The sequence below is a fragment of the Orycteropus afer genome, unplaced genomic scaffold (genome assembly GCF_000298275.1).
Source record: "Orycteropus afer afer isolate SDZICR_OR568_19922 unplaced genomic scaffold, OryAfe1.0 scaffold00063, whole genome shotgun sequence".
NCBI classification, from domain to species: domain Eukaryota; kingdom Metazoa; phylum Chordata; class Mammalia; order Tubulidentata; family Orycteropodidae; genus Orycteropus; species Orycteropus afer.
This window is the reverse complement of record NW_006921650.1, coordinates 1,799,574-1,820,313: the sequence shown is the minus strand read 5'-3', so window position 1 is coordinate 1,820,313 and position 20,740 is coordinate 1,799,574. Positions and strand designations below refer to the sequence as shown.

The window sequence follows — 20,740 nt, the reverse complement described above, 5'->3', positions numbered from 1 at the left end:
TTATATCTTCATGTTCAATTGATCCTTTAATCATTATATAATGTCCTTCCTTGTCTCATATGGTAGTTTTTGTCTTAAAGTCAATTTTTTCAGAAATTAGTATTGCCACTCCTGCTCTCTTATGGTTGCCATTTGCTTGATATATCTATTTCCAACCTTTGATTTTTAATCTGTTTTGGTCTTTGTCTTTAAAGTGTGTCTCTTGTCAGCAGCATATTGATAGGTTTTGTTTTCTTATGCAATCTGCAACTCTCTGTCTCTATTTAATTCATTAACTTTCAGTGTGGTTATTGTCAAGTATGAATTGGTTGTTGTCATTTTGTTATATGTTTTTTCATGGTGTCTCTGGTTTCTTTGTTCCATATTATTTTTTGTGCTGAGCTCATTATGTTTATGAATTGTGTTATCATTTCCTTTGTTGCTGTTGTTGTAGTATTTCCTGAATATTTATGCTTGTCTTCTTTTTTATTGTGATATGAAAGTTTTCTTTGAGGTTACCCTGTAATTTATAATTTTATCCCCAAGATTAGAACAGTCCATTCTATCTTGCAACTCTCTTGACTTCCTCACCATTTAGAAGTTTTGTAACTACACAGTATTTTCACTCTTTTTGGTTTATAGTTGTCTCACTTGCCAATTGATGTCTCTGGTTCCCTGTTTACAATCTTGTAAGCTTATTTTGCTTTGGATATGTCCATAGCTGTGGTTTGTGGGTTATGTCATCTTGTGTATTAATGGTTGGTTGTTATTTGCTATTTTTGGTTCACTGTTCAAAGGACTCCCTTTAGCATCTCTTGTAAGTTTGATCTGGTTGTAACAAATTCCCTTACTTTCTGCTTATCTGAAAATCTAATTTCGCCCTCATATTTGAGGGACAATTTTGCCAGGTATATAATTCTTGGTTGAAAATTTTCTCTTTCACGGTTTTATACATACCGTCCCATTGCCTTCTCACTTGCATGGTTTCTGCTGAGAAATCAGAGCTTATTCTTACTGGTTGTCCTTTGTAAGTCACTTTTTGTTTTTCCCGCTCTGCTTTCAGGATTCTTTCTTTGTCTTTGGTTTTGATGAGTTTGATGATGATATTTATATGTCTTTGTGTTTCTCTTTTGGGGTCTATCCTGTTTGGGATTTGTTGGACTTCCTGAATGGATATATTTTCATCTTTCATCATATCAGGGTAGTTCTCCTCCAACAAATCTTGGACAATTTTCTCAGTGGTTTTATTTTTCTCTTCCTATTCTGGAATTGGTATAAGAGTAACAAGGGTAATGTCACACCTTTCCAGTCATCTGTGTCCGGATTGTCCTTCGGGTTACTGGCAAGTGGAGCCTGTTCTTAAGTCCCTGGAATCTGGGAGAACACTGTCACTTTAAATATCCAAAATGGTCAAGCCACTTGTAAACATTCAAAATGGTTGCACCCTCCGGACAGACAAAATTCCACAGCTCACCCTGCCGTCCGCTTCACTGCCTCCTCTTTTATTCCCCAGCCATCAGAGCAGTCCTCCTTGCAGTCCACTTCTATATCCTTCCCTTCAAGGCTCAGGGATATAGGATTATCTTCTGTATCTGTGTTAATTGGTTCCCCTTTTCTTTGTTGAAGAGGGTCTGTGCAATCTTTTTATCTATTCTGCCATCTTACCAGAACTCTCTAGTCTTATTGATTCTTTCTAATTTTTTCTTTTTTATTATTTTCTGTTTCATTTACTTCTACTCAAATCTTTATTATTTCCTTTCTTCTGGTGACTGTCAGCTTTTTTTGCTGTTCTTTTTCTAACTGTTGGAGATGTTGGGTTAGGGTGTTGATTTTGGTTCTTTCTTCTTTTTTTGATATGTGTGTTTATTGCTATAAATTGTCCTCTGAGCACTTTTTTTGCTGTGTTCCAAAGATTTTTGGTATGTTGTGTATTTATTCTCATTTGATTCAAGGAATTTTTTATTCTATTTTTTATTTCTTCTACTCCTGGTAGTTTTTAAGCAGTATGTTGTTCAGTTTCCATGTATTTAATTATTTCTCATCACCTTCTTGTTGTTGATTTCTAATTTTCATAGCATTGTAGTCTGAGAAGGTGCTTGTGTACAAGGTATATCTCTTGTAGAAAGCATATTGATGGGTCATGTTTTCTTACCAATTTAGCTACTCTCTTTCTCTTGACTGGTGCATTTAATTCATTTACATTCAGTGTAATTATCAATAAGTACGAATTTCTGTTCTGAGTTAATTTTGTTTACAGATTTTCTTATAATTCTCTTCACTGCTGATGTTTTAGTGTTTATCAAGTCTTTGTGATGTTCTTTTTATTTTTGTGAGAAGGGCTATTAATTTTCTTTGCAGTTACCCTGTAATTTATCTTCCCAAGTTTAAAACAATTCATTCTGTCTTTATATTTTCTTGACCTCCTCTTCATTTGGAAGTTCCGTAACTATACCATTTATTCCCACTTTTTCATTTGAAGTTGTCATTATTTATAAATTGACATCTTTTGTACCCTATTTCCAGTCTTTTAGGTTTATTTATTTTTCATACTTCCATATCTGAGTTATGATGACCATTATAAACTGAGAGAAGATTGAAGTTGTCAAGCATTTCATTTCACTTGGATCCACACTAAACAATCATGGAGGCAGCATTTAAGAAATCAAGCAATGTATTGCATTGGGCAAATATGCTGTGAAAGATTTCCTTAAAGTGTTAAAGAGCAAAGATGTCACTTTAAAGACTAAGATGTGTCTGACCCAAGCCATGGTATTTTCAACAGCCTTATATGCATGTGAAAGTTGGGCAACGAATAAGAAAGACAGAAGAAGAACTGCAGCCTTTGAATTATGGTGTTGACAAAGAATATTGAATATACCATGGATTGCCAAAAGAATGTACAAGGGTACCTTGGAAAAAGTACAATCAGCATGCTCTTTGAAGTGAAGATGGCAAGACTTCATCTCATGTACTTTGGTCATGTAATCGGGAGTGACCAGTTACAAGAGAAGGGCATCATGCTTGGTAGAGTGGAGGGTCAGTGAAAGAGAGGAAGACCTTCAATGAGATGGATTGTCACAGTGGCTGCAACAATGATCTTAAACATAGCACTGATTGTGAGGATGGGGCTGGACCAGGGAGTGTTTCATTCTGTTGTACATATAGTCGCTATGAGTCAGAACCAGCTTGATAGTGATTAACAGCAACTACAACATATCTGAATTTATTCCTGGGTTGTGTTGTATCTTCATGTCTGGTTGTTGTCTGACATTGTTGGTTCTCTGTCGAAAGGATTCCCTTTAGCATTTCATGTAACACTGGCCTAGATTTTACAAATTCCCTTAATTTCTGTTTATCTGGAAATGGCCTAATTTCATTGTCATATTTGAAGGACAGTTTTGCTAGATACATAGTTCTTGATTGGCATTTTTTTTTTCTTTCAGAGTTTTATATATGCCATCCCATTACTTTCTTGCCTGCATGATTTCAGCTGAAAAATCAGAGCTTAGTCTTACTGATTCTCTTCTGTAGGTAATTTTTCATTTTTCCCAAGCTGCTTTCAGGATTCTTTCTTTGTCTTTGATTTTGGAAAATTTGATTTTAATATGTCTTAATGATTTTTTGGAGGGAGGGGAAGGGTCTGTCCTATTTGGAAGTAGCCCTCATGGCATGGTAGTTCAGGCATTTGGCTGCTAACCAAATCCATGGTTCAAACCCACAGCTGCTCCACAGAAGAAAGATGAGGCATTCTTCTTCTGTGAAGATTTATAGCCTTAGAAAACCAAGGGGGGTTGCTACAAATGGGAATCAGCTCAATGGCTGTGAATTTTTTTTGGTTTGATCCTATTTGGGGTTCATTGAGCTTCTTCTTTTTTCTTTTTCTTTTTTTTTAATTTTTATTGTGATTTGGGTGAAAGTTTGCAGAGCAAATTCACTTTCCATACAGCAGTTCACATACACTTTGCCTCATGACATTGACTGCATTTCCCATGATGCAACAACTACCTTCCCACTTCCTTCCCACAGCTGTATTCTTCCCTCCCATGCACTCCTGCCTGCTGATCTGTCTCCCTATACATACACAGCCCTTCTATTCTCTCATTATTGATCTCTCCAAGGAGTGTACCTATCTAATGTAAATATTCAGCTCTTCTGCATGTCTTTTATTTGGATGGAAGCCAAAGGTGTGGGTTCAATTCCAGACTGAGGGACAGCTAGGTATCATAGTCTCAGTGGTTCCACCAGGCTCTATCAGACCAGGAAACTTGGTCCCTTTTTTCTTTTCTTTTTTTTCCTTTTTATGATTTTGAGTTTTGTTGCACATTTTTCTTCCACTCTGTCCAGGATCTCTTACATAGATCCCCCTCCAAGTGATTGACAGTGGTAGCCAGGCACTATCTAGTTCTTCTGGTCTCATAGTCATATAGGCTCAGGATCACATGGTGTACCAGTCACTTAGACTATGTTTCCATGCATCTTTTTTTTTTTTTTTTTTTTTTTCATTCTTCTTTGCTCTGGATGAGGAGAGACCCATCATTGCATCTAGATGGCTGCTTGCAAGCTTTTAACATCCCAGTCATTACTTGCCAAAGTAGGATGTGGAACTATGTTTTTGTTTAGTATGTTATGCCAATTGAGCTTGATGTCCCCTGTGACTATAGTTTCGAGCCTACAGGTCCAACTACTCACTCCCTTTGGGTAGCTGGTTATGACCAAGAAGTGGCTACAACCTTGTCCCTTGTCTGTTCTACTATATACCTGGGAATTATTACAGACCATACAAATACACTTGTAGAAACATTGTCTGCCGATCCTGTACATGGTCTTGGGCATACTTCCCCCTGCATAGACATATCTAATAATTCAGCCTGTCCACCCATCTATCCACTCGTATATCAATGTTTGGCTTCACTGACAACACAGTACTGTATGTACAAAATAGTTCATCTTTGTTGTCTGTACCTCCCATGCAATTTTCTATGTCTTCCTCTTCCTCAGTGCCACCATGTTGATCACTCATTGAGCTTCTTAAATGCATATGTTCTCATCTTTCATGATATTAAGAAAGTTTAATACCACCAAATCCTTGACAATTTTCTCAGCACATTTTATTTTTATTTATTTATTTCTTTTCTCTCTTCCTATTCTGTAATTCCCGTCACATGTTAAGTTATTCCTCTAGATGGTTTCCAACATAATTCTAAGACTTTCTTCATTTTGTTTCCATTCTTTTTTCTGATTGTTCCTGTAAGAGATTAGTATTAAGAAATTTTGTTTCAGATTCATGGAAAAAATTAATCCAAACAAGTGGTACACCATGTGATCTTCAGCCTATGCAACTGTGAGACCAGAAGAACTAGATGGTGCCTGGCTACCACTGTCAACTACTCAGAGGGGGAATCTATGTAGGAGATCCTGGATAGAGTGGAAGAACAATGTGGAACAAAACTCAAAATCATTAAATAAAAAAAAAAGAGAGAGAGACCAGGTGTGCTGGCCTGATAGAGCCTCATGGAACCACTGAGAGTATGACCCCTATTTGCCCTTCACATCTACAATTGAACCCACTCCTGTGCTTCCAGCTAAGCAAAAGACAGGCATATGAGCTGAACATTTACATTAGTACATACACTCCTTGGGGAGGTCAATCATGGACGAATAGGGCTCTGTATGCACAGGGAGACAGCTCAGGGTGAAGGAGTCCATGGAGGGAAGGACACAGAGAACAAGTAACTATGGGGAGGAGGTGGGAGGGGAGCTGTTGCATTGTAGTAAATTGTAGTCAATGTCATGAGACAGTGTATGTGAGCTGCTGTACAGAAAGTGAATTTGCTCTAAATTTTCACCCAAATCACAATTAAAAAAAAAAGAAAGAAAGAAAATTTGGTTTAAATTTCACTGATTCTGTCTTACATTGACTTAATTCTTTTCCTTTGCCCTTCCAATGTGTTATCTATTTCTGATATTTTAGTATTTATCTTCTAGATTTCTATTTGCTGGTTTTATGTTTTCTCATTCTCCAATTATCTTATGAATTTGTTCTTGTATCATTTTCCTGAATTCTAGAGTTTTATCTGTGTTTTCCTTGATGTTGCTCATGGTTTCCTTAATGTCTTCCTTAATCTGTTATAGGGACCTGAGTATAATTCTTTTGGATTTCTTTTCAAGTAGTTCTAATGTCATTTGTTTCCTCTAGAAAATTTTCTGGTGCTGTACTTTGGTCACTTACTTAAGCCATCTTGTCCTGTGTGTGTGTGTGTGTGTGTGTGTGTGTGTGTGATTTGAAGTTGTCTGTAGTCTCTGAGACATTATGCTGTTATTATATTTATTTGTTTATTATTGTTTGTTTGTTTCACCCTGCTCTTTTGTTTTGTTTTAAAATATCCAGGCAATGGGGCATGCATTCTATTTTGGTCACTAATTTGTCAGCACTAGGCTGGTGGCATAATGCCTAAGGCATTTGACTGCTAACCAGAAGGCTGGCGGTTCAAACTCACCAGCCACTCAGTAGAAAGAAGACTGGGCAATCCACTTCTGTAAAGATTTACCAACTCAGAAACTTAAAGGCAGTCACAATGAGTCAGAATCAACTCAACAGCAGTGAGTTTTTGTTTTGAGCCACTCACCACCTATCTCTAGCTGGTTTGGATAGTATAGGTATAAGTCTCTGATCATTGATCATGTAGAGCAGCTAAAGGCAGGCTGATCAGGTGTTGGCTGCTATCTGTCTCTGATCTGGTAGTGTGTAGTGTTGGAGTGGGTGGTGACATATGGCCAGTGGCGGGGTGGCAGGTGTGGCAGTTATGGCTGGGTATGGTCACTAGCTCCCAACTGCTGGGGAAAGAAAGAAAAAAAAAAGGGGAGAGATAAAGAGGAAGAAAAAAATGGGAGAAGGGTCAAAGGGAAGACAAGAAGAAGGGAAAATAAGTGGCACAGCACTGACGTAAGCACTATTTGCCAAACACAGCTGTAGTGGGAAGGCAGATTTTGCACCACAGGAGTGCACACCACTGAACATGGAGGAGCAGGGATGGGTGCTTCTGAACACAGAGTTGGCTGGGAGCAGTGTACCAGCTCTCTGTGATTAAAAGCACAAAAGGGGAGAGGGACAAACAAGGGAGGAAATGAAGGAAAAAAAAAAAAAAAGAGCAATGAGAGAACTAATAAGAAAGAACAAACAAAAAGGAAAAAAGAGGCACGGTACTCACGCAAATGTTAAATTGCGAAACTGCTGCATGAGAACACAAAGCTCACTCCATGAGAGTGCACACCACCAACTGTGGAAGACAGGGGTGGGTGCTGCTGAGGATGTAGCAAGGGGAGGGGCACGCTGTACAGAATATAAATAAATAAATAAATAAAGGGAGAAAAAGGAAGGGAAAAAAGAAAATAAACAAGAGGGAGTGAAGAACTAAAGAGAAAGAAAAAAGAGGGAAAAAAATAATGCAGCACACTACTGGTGAAAGTGTTAGCTGCCATACATGAGTGTGGCAGGAACACACTGCCTGCTCTGCAAGGGCACACACTACAGACTGCAAAGGGGCAAGAGGAGGTGCTCTGACAGGTGCACATGGTGAAAAGTGGAGCGCTCACTCCAAGAGATCAAAAAAAGGAGGGGTGGAAGAGGGAAAAAAACAAAAAATATGGGGTGAGGTAAGAGCTAAGAAGAAGAAAAAGACAAAATAATTTTTTAAAAGCACAGCACTGGCAGTGGGGGGAGGATTTGACTGGTTGCCAGGTGGGTGGGGGTGGGGTGGTACTGCATCTGTGGTCACTGAGTGATTTTGTGGGGTGAGAGAGATTACACTTCTCTGGTCACCAATCACCAATGTGGATGCTGGTGCCGTCCTGGGTGAGTGGAGGTGATTATCTGCCCTGATCAGAATGTTCCTTGCAATAATTCAAAATGGCCACACTGTGCCAGGCCAGTTGGCAATTTTTTGCTCCATATGCCTCCTTGTTCACTGTTTTCATTCAGTCTCTTCCTCTCATCAGAATTTGATCTACTTCTTTGTCACTTCCTTTGAAGCTCTGGGTTCCAAGATTATTATTTATTTCCATTTCACTTGGTTTCTTGGATCTTTGTTATAGAAGGTCTGGATAGTATATCTGCCTAATCCACCATCTTGGATCCTTCCTCCTCATTTGTCATTTTCTAAGAGCCTAGTCATTTCAGGGTTAGGAGAAAGGGGAAGCAAGAAGAGATATAAAAATTAGCAAATAAAATGGAAGGAAATTAAGCAATGGCTTTTTAGCAGAGGAACATTTATTGTCTTATGTTTCTTAGTTGGCCAGGTTGTGAAAAAGAGGTGTGACCCCACATAGGAAACTTACCAGACATGGGATACAATGATGCCAAGAAACTCATCCTCTAATAAAGGTGGGCCATACTCTAATGATTGCTTTAGAGCTGGGCCTTCCAAATTTCCTAAAGATATGAAGCACCGTTGTGCTTGTTAAATGCAATCATTAAGTCTGTTCCCTGAAAATTCTGATTTCCAAGTCCAGGCTGGGCCCCAGGAACCTGTGTTAACAAGTTCCTCTAGAGTTTCTTATGTTTAAATAAGTTTGAGGACAATTGATTTAAAACATTGATTTCACACTTGGGTCACCTGGTCATTTCCTGGGGCATTTTTTAAATACTGGTGCCTGAGTCCCACTCCCAGAGAATCTGACTTAATAGGTGTGTGATGTGGTCTGAAGAATCCCTGGTGGTGTAATGGTTAAAGCACTTGGCTGAAAGAGCAGAGGTCCAAACCTACCAGCCATTTTGGGAAGAAAGATGTGGCAATCTGCTTCTATAAAGATTATAGCCTTGGAAACCCCACAGGGCAGTTCTACTCTGACTTGTAGGGTCACTATGACCCTTCCCAGAATCAACTCGACTGCAGTAGGAGTGTGGCCTGAGCATCATGGGATTTTTTTTAAGTTCTCCAAATGATTCCAACATACATGCAAAATCACAATAACGCTGATTTAGAAAATAAAGGACCTCAACCAAATCCATTGCCTTTGAGTCAATTCCAACTCATAGCAACTCTTTAGGATAGAGTGGAACTTAGCTGGTTGGTTTGAACCACAAACCTTTCAGTTAGTAGCCAAGTGCTTTAACTACTGCACCATCAAGGGCTCCTCCTGAGGGATCAAGGCAACTGTAAATGATGAGTCAGTAATAATCAGATGTAAAGCCACATCACAGATCAATAACTTCCAGCTCTGAATCAAAGGGTAAAAATTCCATTTCAGAAAACTTCTTGAGAGTGTTTAAATTATTCATTGCCATAGAAATTTATTATGTTCAAGATTACTTGCAATGAAGTGACAACCAACTATGATTTAAAGATATATAAATGTACAGCCTAAATCCCCCTAAACTGGCAGTGGTTGCAATGAATGAATATACACAGAATAATAATGTGGTATGAATCTAATCTTAGCTTTCACTGCAGAGTTATCTATGGTACTGACATTGCACTATTTCCTCTTCTTTCTCTTCCTCATTATCCAGTTATCAAGGACAGGAGCTATAACCAGGATGAGGATCTGTGAAACTAGACATCAAGCAATGTCTCAGACAGAAGGGGAGGGTTGTGAAGAGTAAGACACTCAAAAACTTTAAACTATTGGAACTAATGGGGCATTGATACTTTTATCCTGCCAAGGTCCTCAGAGCAAGACCAAAAATTATTATCACAATTATTTTGGGAAAGTTTTGTTAAGTAAAATGAGGAGTACTCTGGCCTCTTGTTGTCTCTGGAAATGTTTCTTCTAATTACAAAGTAGTCATTCTTACTAATTATCAGAAGTCTTTCAACTACATTATTTAATTCAAATCTTTCAAACCCTCCAAGGAAAAGAAGCAAAGAAAATACCCTGTTCAATAGACAGGGCAAGAATGATCATACTCCTATTATGAATTAAAAATTAAAGCTTAGAGGATTCATACAGCTGTAATTGTCAGAGGAGAAAATCAGCTTTGGGGAATCTAAGCTAGTCCACCCTCCCTCTCCACCTTGGTGCCTCTCAGGGGGTACAAGCTGAACATAATGCTCAGGTGGCAGTAAAGAGAAACTAATAATTGTTTGAGAAAAGAGTGGTCAAAGTTGCTGAGACAATTTCTAAGATTAAAAATTAACAGAACATTAAAATAAAACCTCTAACCCAATTTCGTTGAGTTACTTCAGACTCATACTGACCCTATAAGCAGAGTAGAACTGCCCCATAGGGTTTCCAAACCTAATCTTTATGAAGGCAGACTGACACATCTTTCTCCCATGGAGCAGCTGGTGAGTTGGAACCTCTGACCTTTGATTGAGGAGCCAAGCACTTAACCGCTGAACCACCAAGACTCCTAGAAATTAACATTAGAACATTTGTTATTATTGGATGCCATTGAGTTGGTTCTGACTCTTACCAACCCCGTGTACAATAGAACTTAACACCTGGTCGTGGGCCATCCTCACAGTCGTTGTTGGAGCCCATTGCTGCAGCCACTATGCCAATCCATCTCACTGAGGATCTTCCTCTTTTTCACTTACTGTCTATTTTACCAAACATGAGAACACTAGCACATCAGAAATAAGTTTGATAAGTTCCATGAGGTCAAGACTATGTCTGCATGCACAATTCTATTTTTAAGTGAGATATATTCACATACCATAAAATTCATCCTTTTAAAGTATACAATTCAGAATTTTTTACATATACACAAAGTTGTAAAACCAACTAATTTCATAACATGTTCATCACCCCAAAATGAAACTCATGCCCTTGAGCACTGGCTCCCTATTCCTACTCTCCACCCCTATGTTAGCCCCAGGCAACCACTACCTTGCTTTCTGTCTATGAATTTGCCTTTTCAGGACATTTCATATCAATGGAATCATACAAAATGTGGCCTTTTGTGTCTGTCTGTTCTCAGATTTCAAGATTTATCCATGTAGCAGCATGTATCAATATTTGTCTTCATGGGTGAATAATATTTCAGTGTATGGATATACCACGTATTTTTTTATCCATTTGTCAGTGGATAGACATTCCCACTGATGATTGTTTCCACTTTTTGGCTATTGCAAGTAATGTTGCTATGACCATTCATGTACAAGTTTTTATGTGACATGTTTTCAGTTCTCTCCGGTATATGTGTTGGATGGAATTACTGGGTCATACAGTAACTCTACGTTTAACTTTTTGAGAAACTGGCCTACTGTTTTCTAGAGTGGTGATGGTAGTATTGTGTGCTGTTTATTGTGACTCATAGTGATGCTATAGAATAGAGTAGGACTTCCCATAGTGTTTCCTAGTCTACAAGGAAATCTTGTAGACTAATCTTTACGAGAACAGATCACCATGCTTTTTCTCCCATGGAGAAGCTGGTAAGTTCCAACCATCGACCTTTGCTTAGCTGCCAATTGCTTAACTATTGTGACTTCACCATTTTACATTCCCGCCATCAATGTATAAAGTTTTGTTTTCTTCACAACCTTATCAACACTTGCTATTTTCTGTTTTGCTTTGTTTATATTTTTTTATCATAGTCATCCTAGTGGATAGGAAGTTGTATCTTACTGTTTACACAGTAACTTTAGCACAAAGCACAGAACCAGGCACATGCTAGGGTCTCAATATTGAAAGATGTGAAGATGCTAAGGGATTCTAAGAAAAGTAATCAGGATGTCTAATCTTTGTTGTTGTTGTTATGTGCCGTCGAGTCGGCCCCGACTCATAGCAACCCCTCCTTGGGTTTCCAAGGCAGTATCACTACAGAAGTAGGATTGCCCAACCTTCCTTCCGAGGAGTGGCTGGTGGGTTTGAACCGCCAGCCTTCTGGTTAGCAGTCAAGTGCCTTAGCCACTATGCTACCAGAGCTAGGGAATCAAATTCTAAAATGAACAGCTTTATTTTTAATACAAGCTAAGTCAAGAATTATCTTTGCTCCTAGAACCCTTAGCTTGTTGTTAGTCTTATCGAGTTGGTTCCAACTCACAGTGGCTCCCTGTAGAACAGAACAAAATATTGCCTGGCCCTGCACCATCCTCACAATTGTTGCTTTGCGTGAGTCCATTGTGGCAGTCACGGTGTCTATCCATCTTGTTGAGAGTTTCTTTTTCTCTGATCCTCTACTTTACCAAGCATAATGCCTTTCTCTAGATGATGATAACATGACCAAAATATGAGAGATGAAGTCTTGCCATCCTCACTTCTAAGGAACTTTCCAGCTGTACTTCTTCCAAGACAGATTTGTTTGTTTCTTCTGGCAGCCCATGGTGTATTCAGTATTCTTCCCAACACCTAATTGAAACACATCAGTTCTTCTTCAGATTTCCTTATTCAGTTGAAACACATCAGTTCTTCTTCAGACTTCCTTATTCATTGTCCAGCTTTCACATGCAAATGAGGCAATTGAAAATACCATGGCTTGGGTTGGGCACACCCAAATCTTAGTCTTCAAAATGACATCTTTGCTCGTTAATGCTTTAAAGAAGTCTTTTGCAGCAAATTTGCCTAGTGCAATACGTTATTTGATTTCTTGACTGCTGCTTCCATGGGCATTGATTGTAGACCCAAGTAAAATGAAATGCTTGACAACTTCAGTTTTTTCTCCATTTATCATAATGTTGCTTATTGGTCCACTTGAAAGGATTTTTGTTTTCTTTATGTTACATACTGAGGGCTGTTGTCTTTGATCTTCATCAGTAAGTGCTTAAGTCCTCTTCACTTTCAGCAAGCAAGGTTATGTCATGAATACTGCAGGTTGTTAATGAGTCTTCCTCCAATCCTGATGCTGTATTCTTCTTCATATAGTCCAGACTCTTGGACTATTTATTCAGCATACAGATTGAGTACATCTGATGAAAGGATATAACCCTAACACACACCTTTCTTGATTTTAAAACATCCACTATCCACTTGTTCTATTTGAATGACTACCTGTTGGTCTATGTACAGGTTCTTCATGACCAGTGACTCCCTATTCCTACTCTCCACCCCTATGTTAGCCCCAGGCAACACAATTAAGTGTTCTGGAATTCCCATTCTTTGCAATGTTATTCATAATTTCTTATGACTCATCCAGTCAAACACCTTTGCATAGTCAATAAAACATAGATAAACATATTTCTGGTATTCTTTTGCTTTCAGCTAAGATTTATCTGATATCAGCAACAATATCCTTCATTCCATATCTTCTTGTGAATCCAGCTTGAATTTCTGGAATTTCCTTGTCTATACACTGCTACAATTGTTTTTGAATTATTTTTAGCTAAACATTACTTGTTTGTGATATTAATGATATTGGTTAATAATTTCTGCATTCAATTCAATCTCCTTTCCTTGGAATGGGCATGTATATGGATCTCTTTCATTCAGTTGGCTGGATAGCTGTCTTCTAAATTTCTTGGCATAGACAAGTGATACCTCCAATGTTCCATTTAGTTGTTTAAACATCTCAACTGGTATTACATCAATTCCTGGAGTCTTATTTTTCACCAGTGCCTTCAGTTCATCTTGGACTTCTTCCTTCAGTACCATTGGCTCTTGATCATATGCTATCTTCTGAAATGGTTGAATGTTGACCAGTTCTTTTTGGTACAGTGACTCTATTTATCCCATCTTCTTTGGATGTTTCCTGCACAGTTCAGTATTTTTCCCATTGAATCCTTCAATACTGCAACTTGAGGCTTGAATTTTTTTCTTCAGTTCTTTAAGCTTAAGAAATGCTGATCGTTTTCTTCCCTTTTGGTTTTCTAACTCCAGGTTTTTGCACATTTCATTATAATACTTCACTTTGACTTCTCAAGCCATCCTTTGACATCTTCTGTTCAGCTCTTTTATGTCATTTCTTCCTTTCACTTTAGCTACTCTCTGTTCATGAGCAAGTTTCAGGGACACCCTAGCACTAATAGAGTAATAACTTTCCATAGAGGGTCATTCCTCTTGGATTGTGGGAGAATGATATGTGCATTCTGAGATAGAGACTTAGGGGCAGAGAGGGCTCTGAAGAAAACAAGATGCCTTTCCCTTCATCTCAAAGTGCCTGACCACGACTCACATATTGGCTTTACCCCCTTCACACCTTCCACATTGTCAGATGCCTGGTGCTACATGATTGCCTATAAGAGGGATTTTCAATGGCAGTGTTCTCCAATTACATGTTTCTATTAACAAAAGGCATATCTTTGTGGGTTTCTTAGGTACTTGCAGGAATATATAGTAGTTCACTAGTAGCCAGAAGTATCTGATCTGTCTGCTCACTGCCCTCTGACAGTTAGGCATTTAGTTTTAGGCAAATAAAACATCAACAACCATTAAAGAGCATATGGCAACAATATGGCCATTCCCTCTCTGAGGACTGGCCCTTCCCCAGAGGAGACGTTACTTGAAATAGGAGATGCTTTTGAATTCAGGGACCCTTTATGCCTCCCACTTAGGCGTGAAGACTGGGGAGTGGGCAGAGTGCCACACAGAGAACATGGGCAGCCAGATCAAAGGTGAGCATAGGGGCACGCTCCTAGCCAGTGATGACCAAAGGCTGTCTGCCCTGGGCATATGGGTCTGCGGTTAAGGGGAAGTACCATCCCTAAACTGGCCTAGATTAACTCTACAGAATAGAAAACAGCCTCCACAGCCACTTAAGAGGGGTTTGGGCCAACTTGAATTGAACGCAGTGGTGCTCAGTGAATGAAGGGAGCTGCTGAAAGCGAGTCTCCACCCCTTCATCTCTCTGAAATTTCCTCAGTGAAGGGGCTAAAGTAAATTGACTTCTCTTGCAGTAGATGATAGGGGTGTGGAGCCCTGTTTGCTGGGTCAGCTCATGTGTAAGTGGACTTGGGCCATATGGATAGGGAGGTAGACTCCCTTTGCAGGGATAGCCAGTAACTGGACAGTCTGCTCAAGATTTACAAATAAACCAGGTTTCCTCAGGAGCCTCTGAGCTAGTGATGGCAGCAGGGGACACCAGGAGTTGTCATTAGAGATAGGCTGGTCCTCAAAACATAGTTTCTAACATCAGTTGTCCTGATTTAAGGGAACTATATTGTGCACATAAAATGTGATTTTGTCCTATTAGAAACAATATAGTCAGTCAGCCTCACCAGTTTTACATCAGACTTTTAATGTATGAGCTTATCATATTTCTGGCCACATCAGTGAAATAACTAGTTTTGTAAAAACAGATTTCAATTGGAGTGTCCAGAAAGCTTATTTTGATTTAGACAGTTAACATTGTCCAAAAACTCTTGTCAACTTAATGATTATTTTTCCACTTATGTAAACTACTTAATTTGAATTTCTAAGGGCTATGCATTATTTTTCAAAATAACACTAAACCTCTAATATTTTAAAGACGAAAATATTGGAAAAAGAGTTAAAACTACAAAAAACATCTTCACCCGAATATACTCTTATAGAGCCCAGGATAACAAGGTGGGGAAACTTCTTGTTTTCGAATAATTTTGTATGTTTAAATTGTATTAATTGTCTATTTTAATAACACTTTATTATGCCTGTTAGTAATAGAATTAATAAACAATTTGAAATGCCTGGTAAAGCAGTGAAATTCTTTAAAGTAACATTTATACTTTTAATGTTTTCCATAGAATTTGCCTTCAGAAAATGTACTGTTAAAATAAGAACAACAATAACAATAAAAAGACTCAGTTTTTAGTAAGTTAACCCATTTTTTGGAATTGCCTTTTACTTTCTTCTAGATAGCAGTAACTGATGGGTAGCATCATCATTTTCTGTTTTTACTGACAGTCAGTACATTCCACAATTAGCAGCATTGACTGGATCCATGACTCAGTGGCTGTTATGAATGGCAGGATGTGGAAGGAATTTTCAAAGACCCTTTACTCTGAAAAGAGAGGATACAGACCTTCCAAATTAGAAGAGGCACTTACATTGTCAGGGCTATAGGTGGGGGACTGTCCCATGTGTCTAAAAGGACCTAAACACTTGGAAAAAAAAATAAAATATTCAATCAGTCTTCCAAATATTTGCCACAATTACATCAAATATCAGGGTACTTAACAACATCTTGGGAAATGAGTGAATTCTAACTTTACATTAGATAATTGAGATCATAGTGCCTTAGTGTTTCCATATGAGTTAGAGATAGTGCATCAAGCATAGCACATTCTAAAGATCTGTTTTGAATCTTTATATATATACATACTATTTTGAATATACACACACACACACATACATATTTAAGTGTGTATATATATATATTTAAATATTGTTGTTATGTGCCATCGAGTTGGACCCGAGTCATAGCGAGCCCTCCTTGGCTTTCCGAGGCAGTATCTCTATGGAAGTAGTTGGCCCCATCTTCCTTCCAAGGAGTGTTATAGATATATATTTAAAGGTAGTTTTTGTCCTCAATAAACTTGTGCCTTGGTAAAGAGAATTTTAAAATGTGTATATATGTGTGTGTGTTTGTGCATGTGTATGTATAAATATATATGTACGTACATATAAACACACACACACATATGCATATATATGGAATCCCTGGGTGATGCAAACAATTAATATACTCAGCTTTTAACCAAAAGATTGGAGGTTTGAATTCACCCAGAGACACCTCAGAAGAAAGGCTTGGTGATCTACTTCTGAAAAATCAGCCACTGAAAACCCTGTGGAGCACAGTTCTACTCAGATGGGGTCCCTGCGAGTCAGCAGCAACTTGACAACAACTAGAAACTGGTATATATGTGTGTACATAGGTATATATAACAATTAGTATGTTCAGCTTAAAACATAAGTGGAACTGATGAATCACATAACTACTCTATCTCTAATCTTCCATATATAAAATAAAAATAAGTATGTCTACTTATTTATCCTCATGGAGATGTTGTATAGATTGGTTTACATCAAACTGCAGTGGACATTGACACTCCAAGGTGGTATTACTTTGTTTTAGCATGCATTTCACATTTTATCAAATTTAAATAGAATTTTGAATTTGAGATGCTTTTGTGACACTCAAAATATTTTGAAATGATTTAGTTAGAACTTAGTTGCAGCTAAGTGGTGAATGAATGAAGAGAGAGTAAATGGATGAATGAATGAATGAATGAATGAACAAGTGGATACAGCTCTCGCCTGGTGGGGTTAGAGTCTAAGATAGAAATAAAAGCAGTGGATTGCCATCTGTGTGTGTGAGTTATGTGGAATAGCTCCACTGCTTGTTTTTCTCTAGTTTACTGTCTCAAGAAACTAAAAGATTTGGAGGAGTATTTGCTGGGATTTAACTGAAACACAGAAGCAATCAAGTGGTTGGATTCTGGATTTTTCCAATTGGATGGCATTCCATTATCCACACTGATTTGAGCTCTGGTGAATTCAATTGTTGATACCACCTGGTTAATCTTAAGTCTTTCTGAAGCTTTAAAAAAATGTCTCCAACATAGCTCAAGCAACATAAGAATTTCATCAATTGAAAACTAAGAATCATTTCTGTGGGATGTGTAAAACAAGAAGCTGACCAGCATTATTTTATTTCTTTCTTTTTACTTCAGTATCATTATTGAGAGTTATTCTTGGATTTTATGAAAACCAGATTGGGGCATGATGCATGTTCTCCATCGAGTCATGTTCAAGAAATTGGGGCTGAAAATCATTCAAAGTAGAAAAACATGACTGAAAAGTACAGTGTACAATCCTAATTCTACCTTAGAGTATCTGAGACTGTTTCTGACAAGGAAGCCTTAGGCTCATAGTAGATCTGAGTTTTTTAGAAATGGAAGCTTAGCTTACCAGTCAGAAAGAGATTTTATACATATATATGTTTTTTTTTTCCCAATCACTTCTTTACTTTCCTAGTTTTTCAGTTATAATCTTTTATCATCTCACTTGTTTGTTTAGAAAGCTGTGATTTCTCACTATTGCCCATGGGGGTTCGGGTGGGGGGGGAATCCAACCTCTTATGGGTGCCATTCAAGGCCTTCTCTTGTCTGACCTGGGCTACTTCTTCAGAAATATTTCCTACTAGCCATTTCTGCCAGGTGGCTCCTGCCCAGCCAAACTGGGCTATGGGCTGTTCACCAGCCTCTGCTCAGCTACCTCCAGGCATGTGTTCCCATTGTCCCATCTCTTGGGAAAGCCTGTTTCTTCACCTTGTTACTTGCTGAATATTTCACATATAATTCAAGGTGTAATAGAACCTCCTCCATGAGGGTTTTCTAACTATCCCACTATTTGAGCCCTCCTCTCCCCTTCCACTGCATTGCATACACACAGCCACACATGCATGTACACACACACACACACACACACACACGCTCCTTTGATTTAATCACAGAGTGTATCACATTCAAGACTGCTACCTAGGTGTGCATGTTATGCCCTGCACAAGGATGCCTTGCCCGAGGGACAAATGGGAGCAAAAAATTCCACTTACTCTCCAATTGGCAAGACATGTGCCTGTTACTTTGTCTATACAAAGGGATATTTTTTTTCTATTTCACACAAAGGCACTATATGGGCTGGCAGCAGCTCTTGACATTTGCGTGCTTTTTTTTTTTTTTTTAATTCCCCTTACCAGGGCATAAGGTTGTTGAAGACAATGACTACCTTTATATTCCCACCATGGCTGGAACAATGCCTTTCTTACATATAGTAAGTACTCAATGATTGTTCATTGCACCCAACTGAAGAGTTGAAATACATTTATTAAACCAAATAGTTCAGCTTATAAATGCAAATTTGCCAAATACTGAAAAAGTATTACAAGTTGACTTGTCTGATTTTGAGCACATCATGTTTCTGTCTCAGCAATTGCCTGTAATATGTAGTGCCAAGTAGTCTTTTGTGGAATTTCAGAAACCACATTTGTGATGCTATGATAGATGATGGCAGAGTTGGACTGAAATTCATTTTTGACTATTGGTTAAAATAGGCAAAGAATAACATTAAGAATTGTCTGAAGTGGGCAGGATAAAGGTCAGGGAGAATGCCCATGGGAGGTGTGGAAACTTTGGGAGGAACCAGTTGAATCAGTCTGAGGTCAGTACACTTCCTAGAAGTAAAAAAAAAAAAAAAAAATTTCATCTCAAAATCGTCAAAGCTAAAGTTACTCTGCCTTTGCCAACACTGTATATAGTATAACTTCATGTGGCTGTGCCATTAAAATGAAGAATCGCTTTGTAAAGACTTCAATGGAGAATTGATATTAGTTCTGTTGTACTTCTATTGATGAAGGGGAAATGTCCATAAACCAAGCTTTACAGACCACAAAACAATGATGGGTACATAACACAGGTTTTATGCCTATTTGATGATAAGGCTAGGACTTAGAATTCCAAATCTCGAGGGAACCATTGGCCAACCTTTAATCCATAGATCTGTGTACAAAATCTACTACTAGCTATGCATTTAATCCCAGCTTTAAATTGCCTCATGTTTTCCAGGATGTGTTGGGTTTATGAAATGCACTGCTTTCTCTTCAGGAAGAAATAAATAGTTCTCCACGGAGTTGATGGTGCTCTGAAATCTCTGACATCTCTCTCTCTCCTTTCCCCTCCAGTCCTCTGTGATGTCAGTCTGCTTTGCCCGTTTCCATCCCAACTTGGTGGTTGGTGGGACTTACTCAGGCCAAATTGTCCTGTGGGATAATCGGAGTCATCGAAGGACACCAGTGCAGCGGACACCTTTGTCAGCTGCTGCACACACAGTAAGTGGAACTTTTGCCATATCCCTGTCAGCCACCCAGATCCTGAAGGAAGAAATAGCTCAACTCACAAAAGTATGGATTCTGCTAATAGCTCCAAGTTAAAAAAAAAAAAAAAAAAACCATTGCCTTCGTGTCACTTCTGACTCATAGCGACCGATAGCATTTCCAAGGGTATAATCCTTACAGCACCAGACTGCCACATCTGGGTTGGAACTGCAGACCTTTCAGTTAGCAGCTGAACGCTTAACCACTGTGTGACCAGGGCTCCTAGCTCCAAGTTAGAAGTAACTAATTTATGGTAATTTTATCCTGAGTGACTAAAATAACAGGTGAAGGAAACACTGGGTTTAGAGGAATCTCTTAATAATCTATGACTTCTAGTGCATAGAAAAGACCTCTTTAGATGACTCAAAGGTCACCAATGAGAATGGATTAAAACTATAGAAGGACAGAGAAATTTTGGCCTTTTGAAAGAAGGATCTGTGGAATTGTTTTCCTGAAGAACCCCTTCATATTTGCATTATTAGCTGGAAATAAATTTTTTCAAATCGACTATGAAGAATAAGTATTTCATGTCAAGGGATGGTTTATGGGACTTTTGCCTTTTCTATTTGTAATTTAAGGAAAGTATTATGACTTTATATTCTGGAATGTGTGGTATAAGACTCAATGTAAAGTCTATAGTGACAGTATAATCTATAAGGTTAAAAGTCAACATCTCAAAACTATTACTTATAATTTAGTAGAAGAGGTTCAATATAGTGTTCATAAGACAACTACACTGTCATTTCCTTTAAGAGAATGACAGGTGTGTATAGCAGTTGTGGAAGGAACAAGAAGACAGGCATGTCTCCATCAATCTTTGCTACCTTGACATTCAGGGTAACTGATGTTCTTTCTCTGAAATGCCCAAATTATGCCCATGGTTACAGCTCTATCATTGTTTTCAATTTCCTTAATATGGTTGCCTCATTTGTTTCATCTACAAGCCTCAGAACCATTCTGGCTTGAAAAAAGATTGCTAGTTGCTTTAGCTAACACCATGAGGAGGAAAAGCCTTCCAGTCTCGTGAGATTGGCAATG

At 38.4% G+C, this 20,740-nt stretch overlaps 1 protein-coding gene across 1 annotated transcript in view; it reads left to right on the top strand.

Annotated features, from left to right (window-relative positions):
* DYNC1I1 (dynein cytoplasmic 1 intermediate chain 1) overlaps positions 1–20,740 on the top strand; it is a 366,270-nt gene that overhangs the window by 267,802 nt on the left and 77,728 nt on the right. Inside the window, exon 10 of the mRNA XM_007939787.2 lies at positions 19,511–19,657. Coding sequence (XP_007937978.1) covers positions 19,511–19,657 — 147 coding nt within the window. The remainder of the gene's footprint in view (positions 1–19,510; positions 19,658–20,740) is intronic.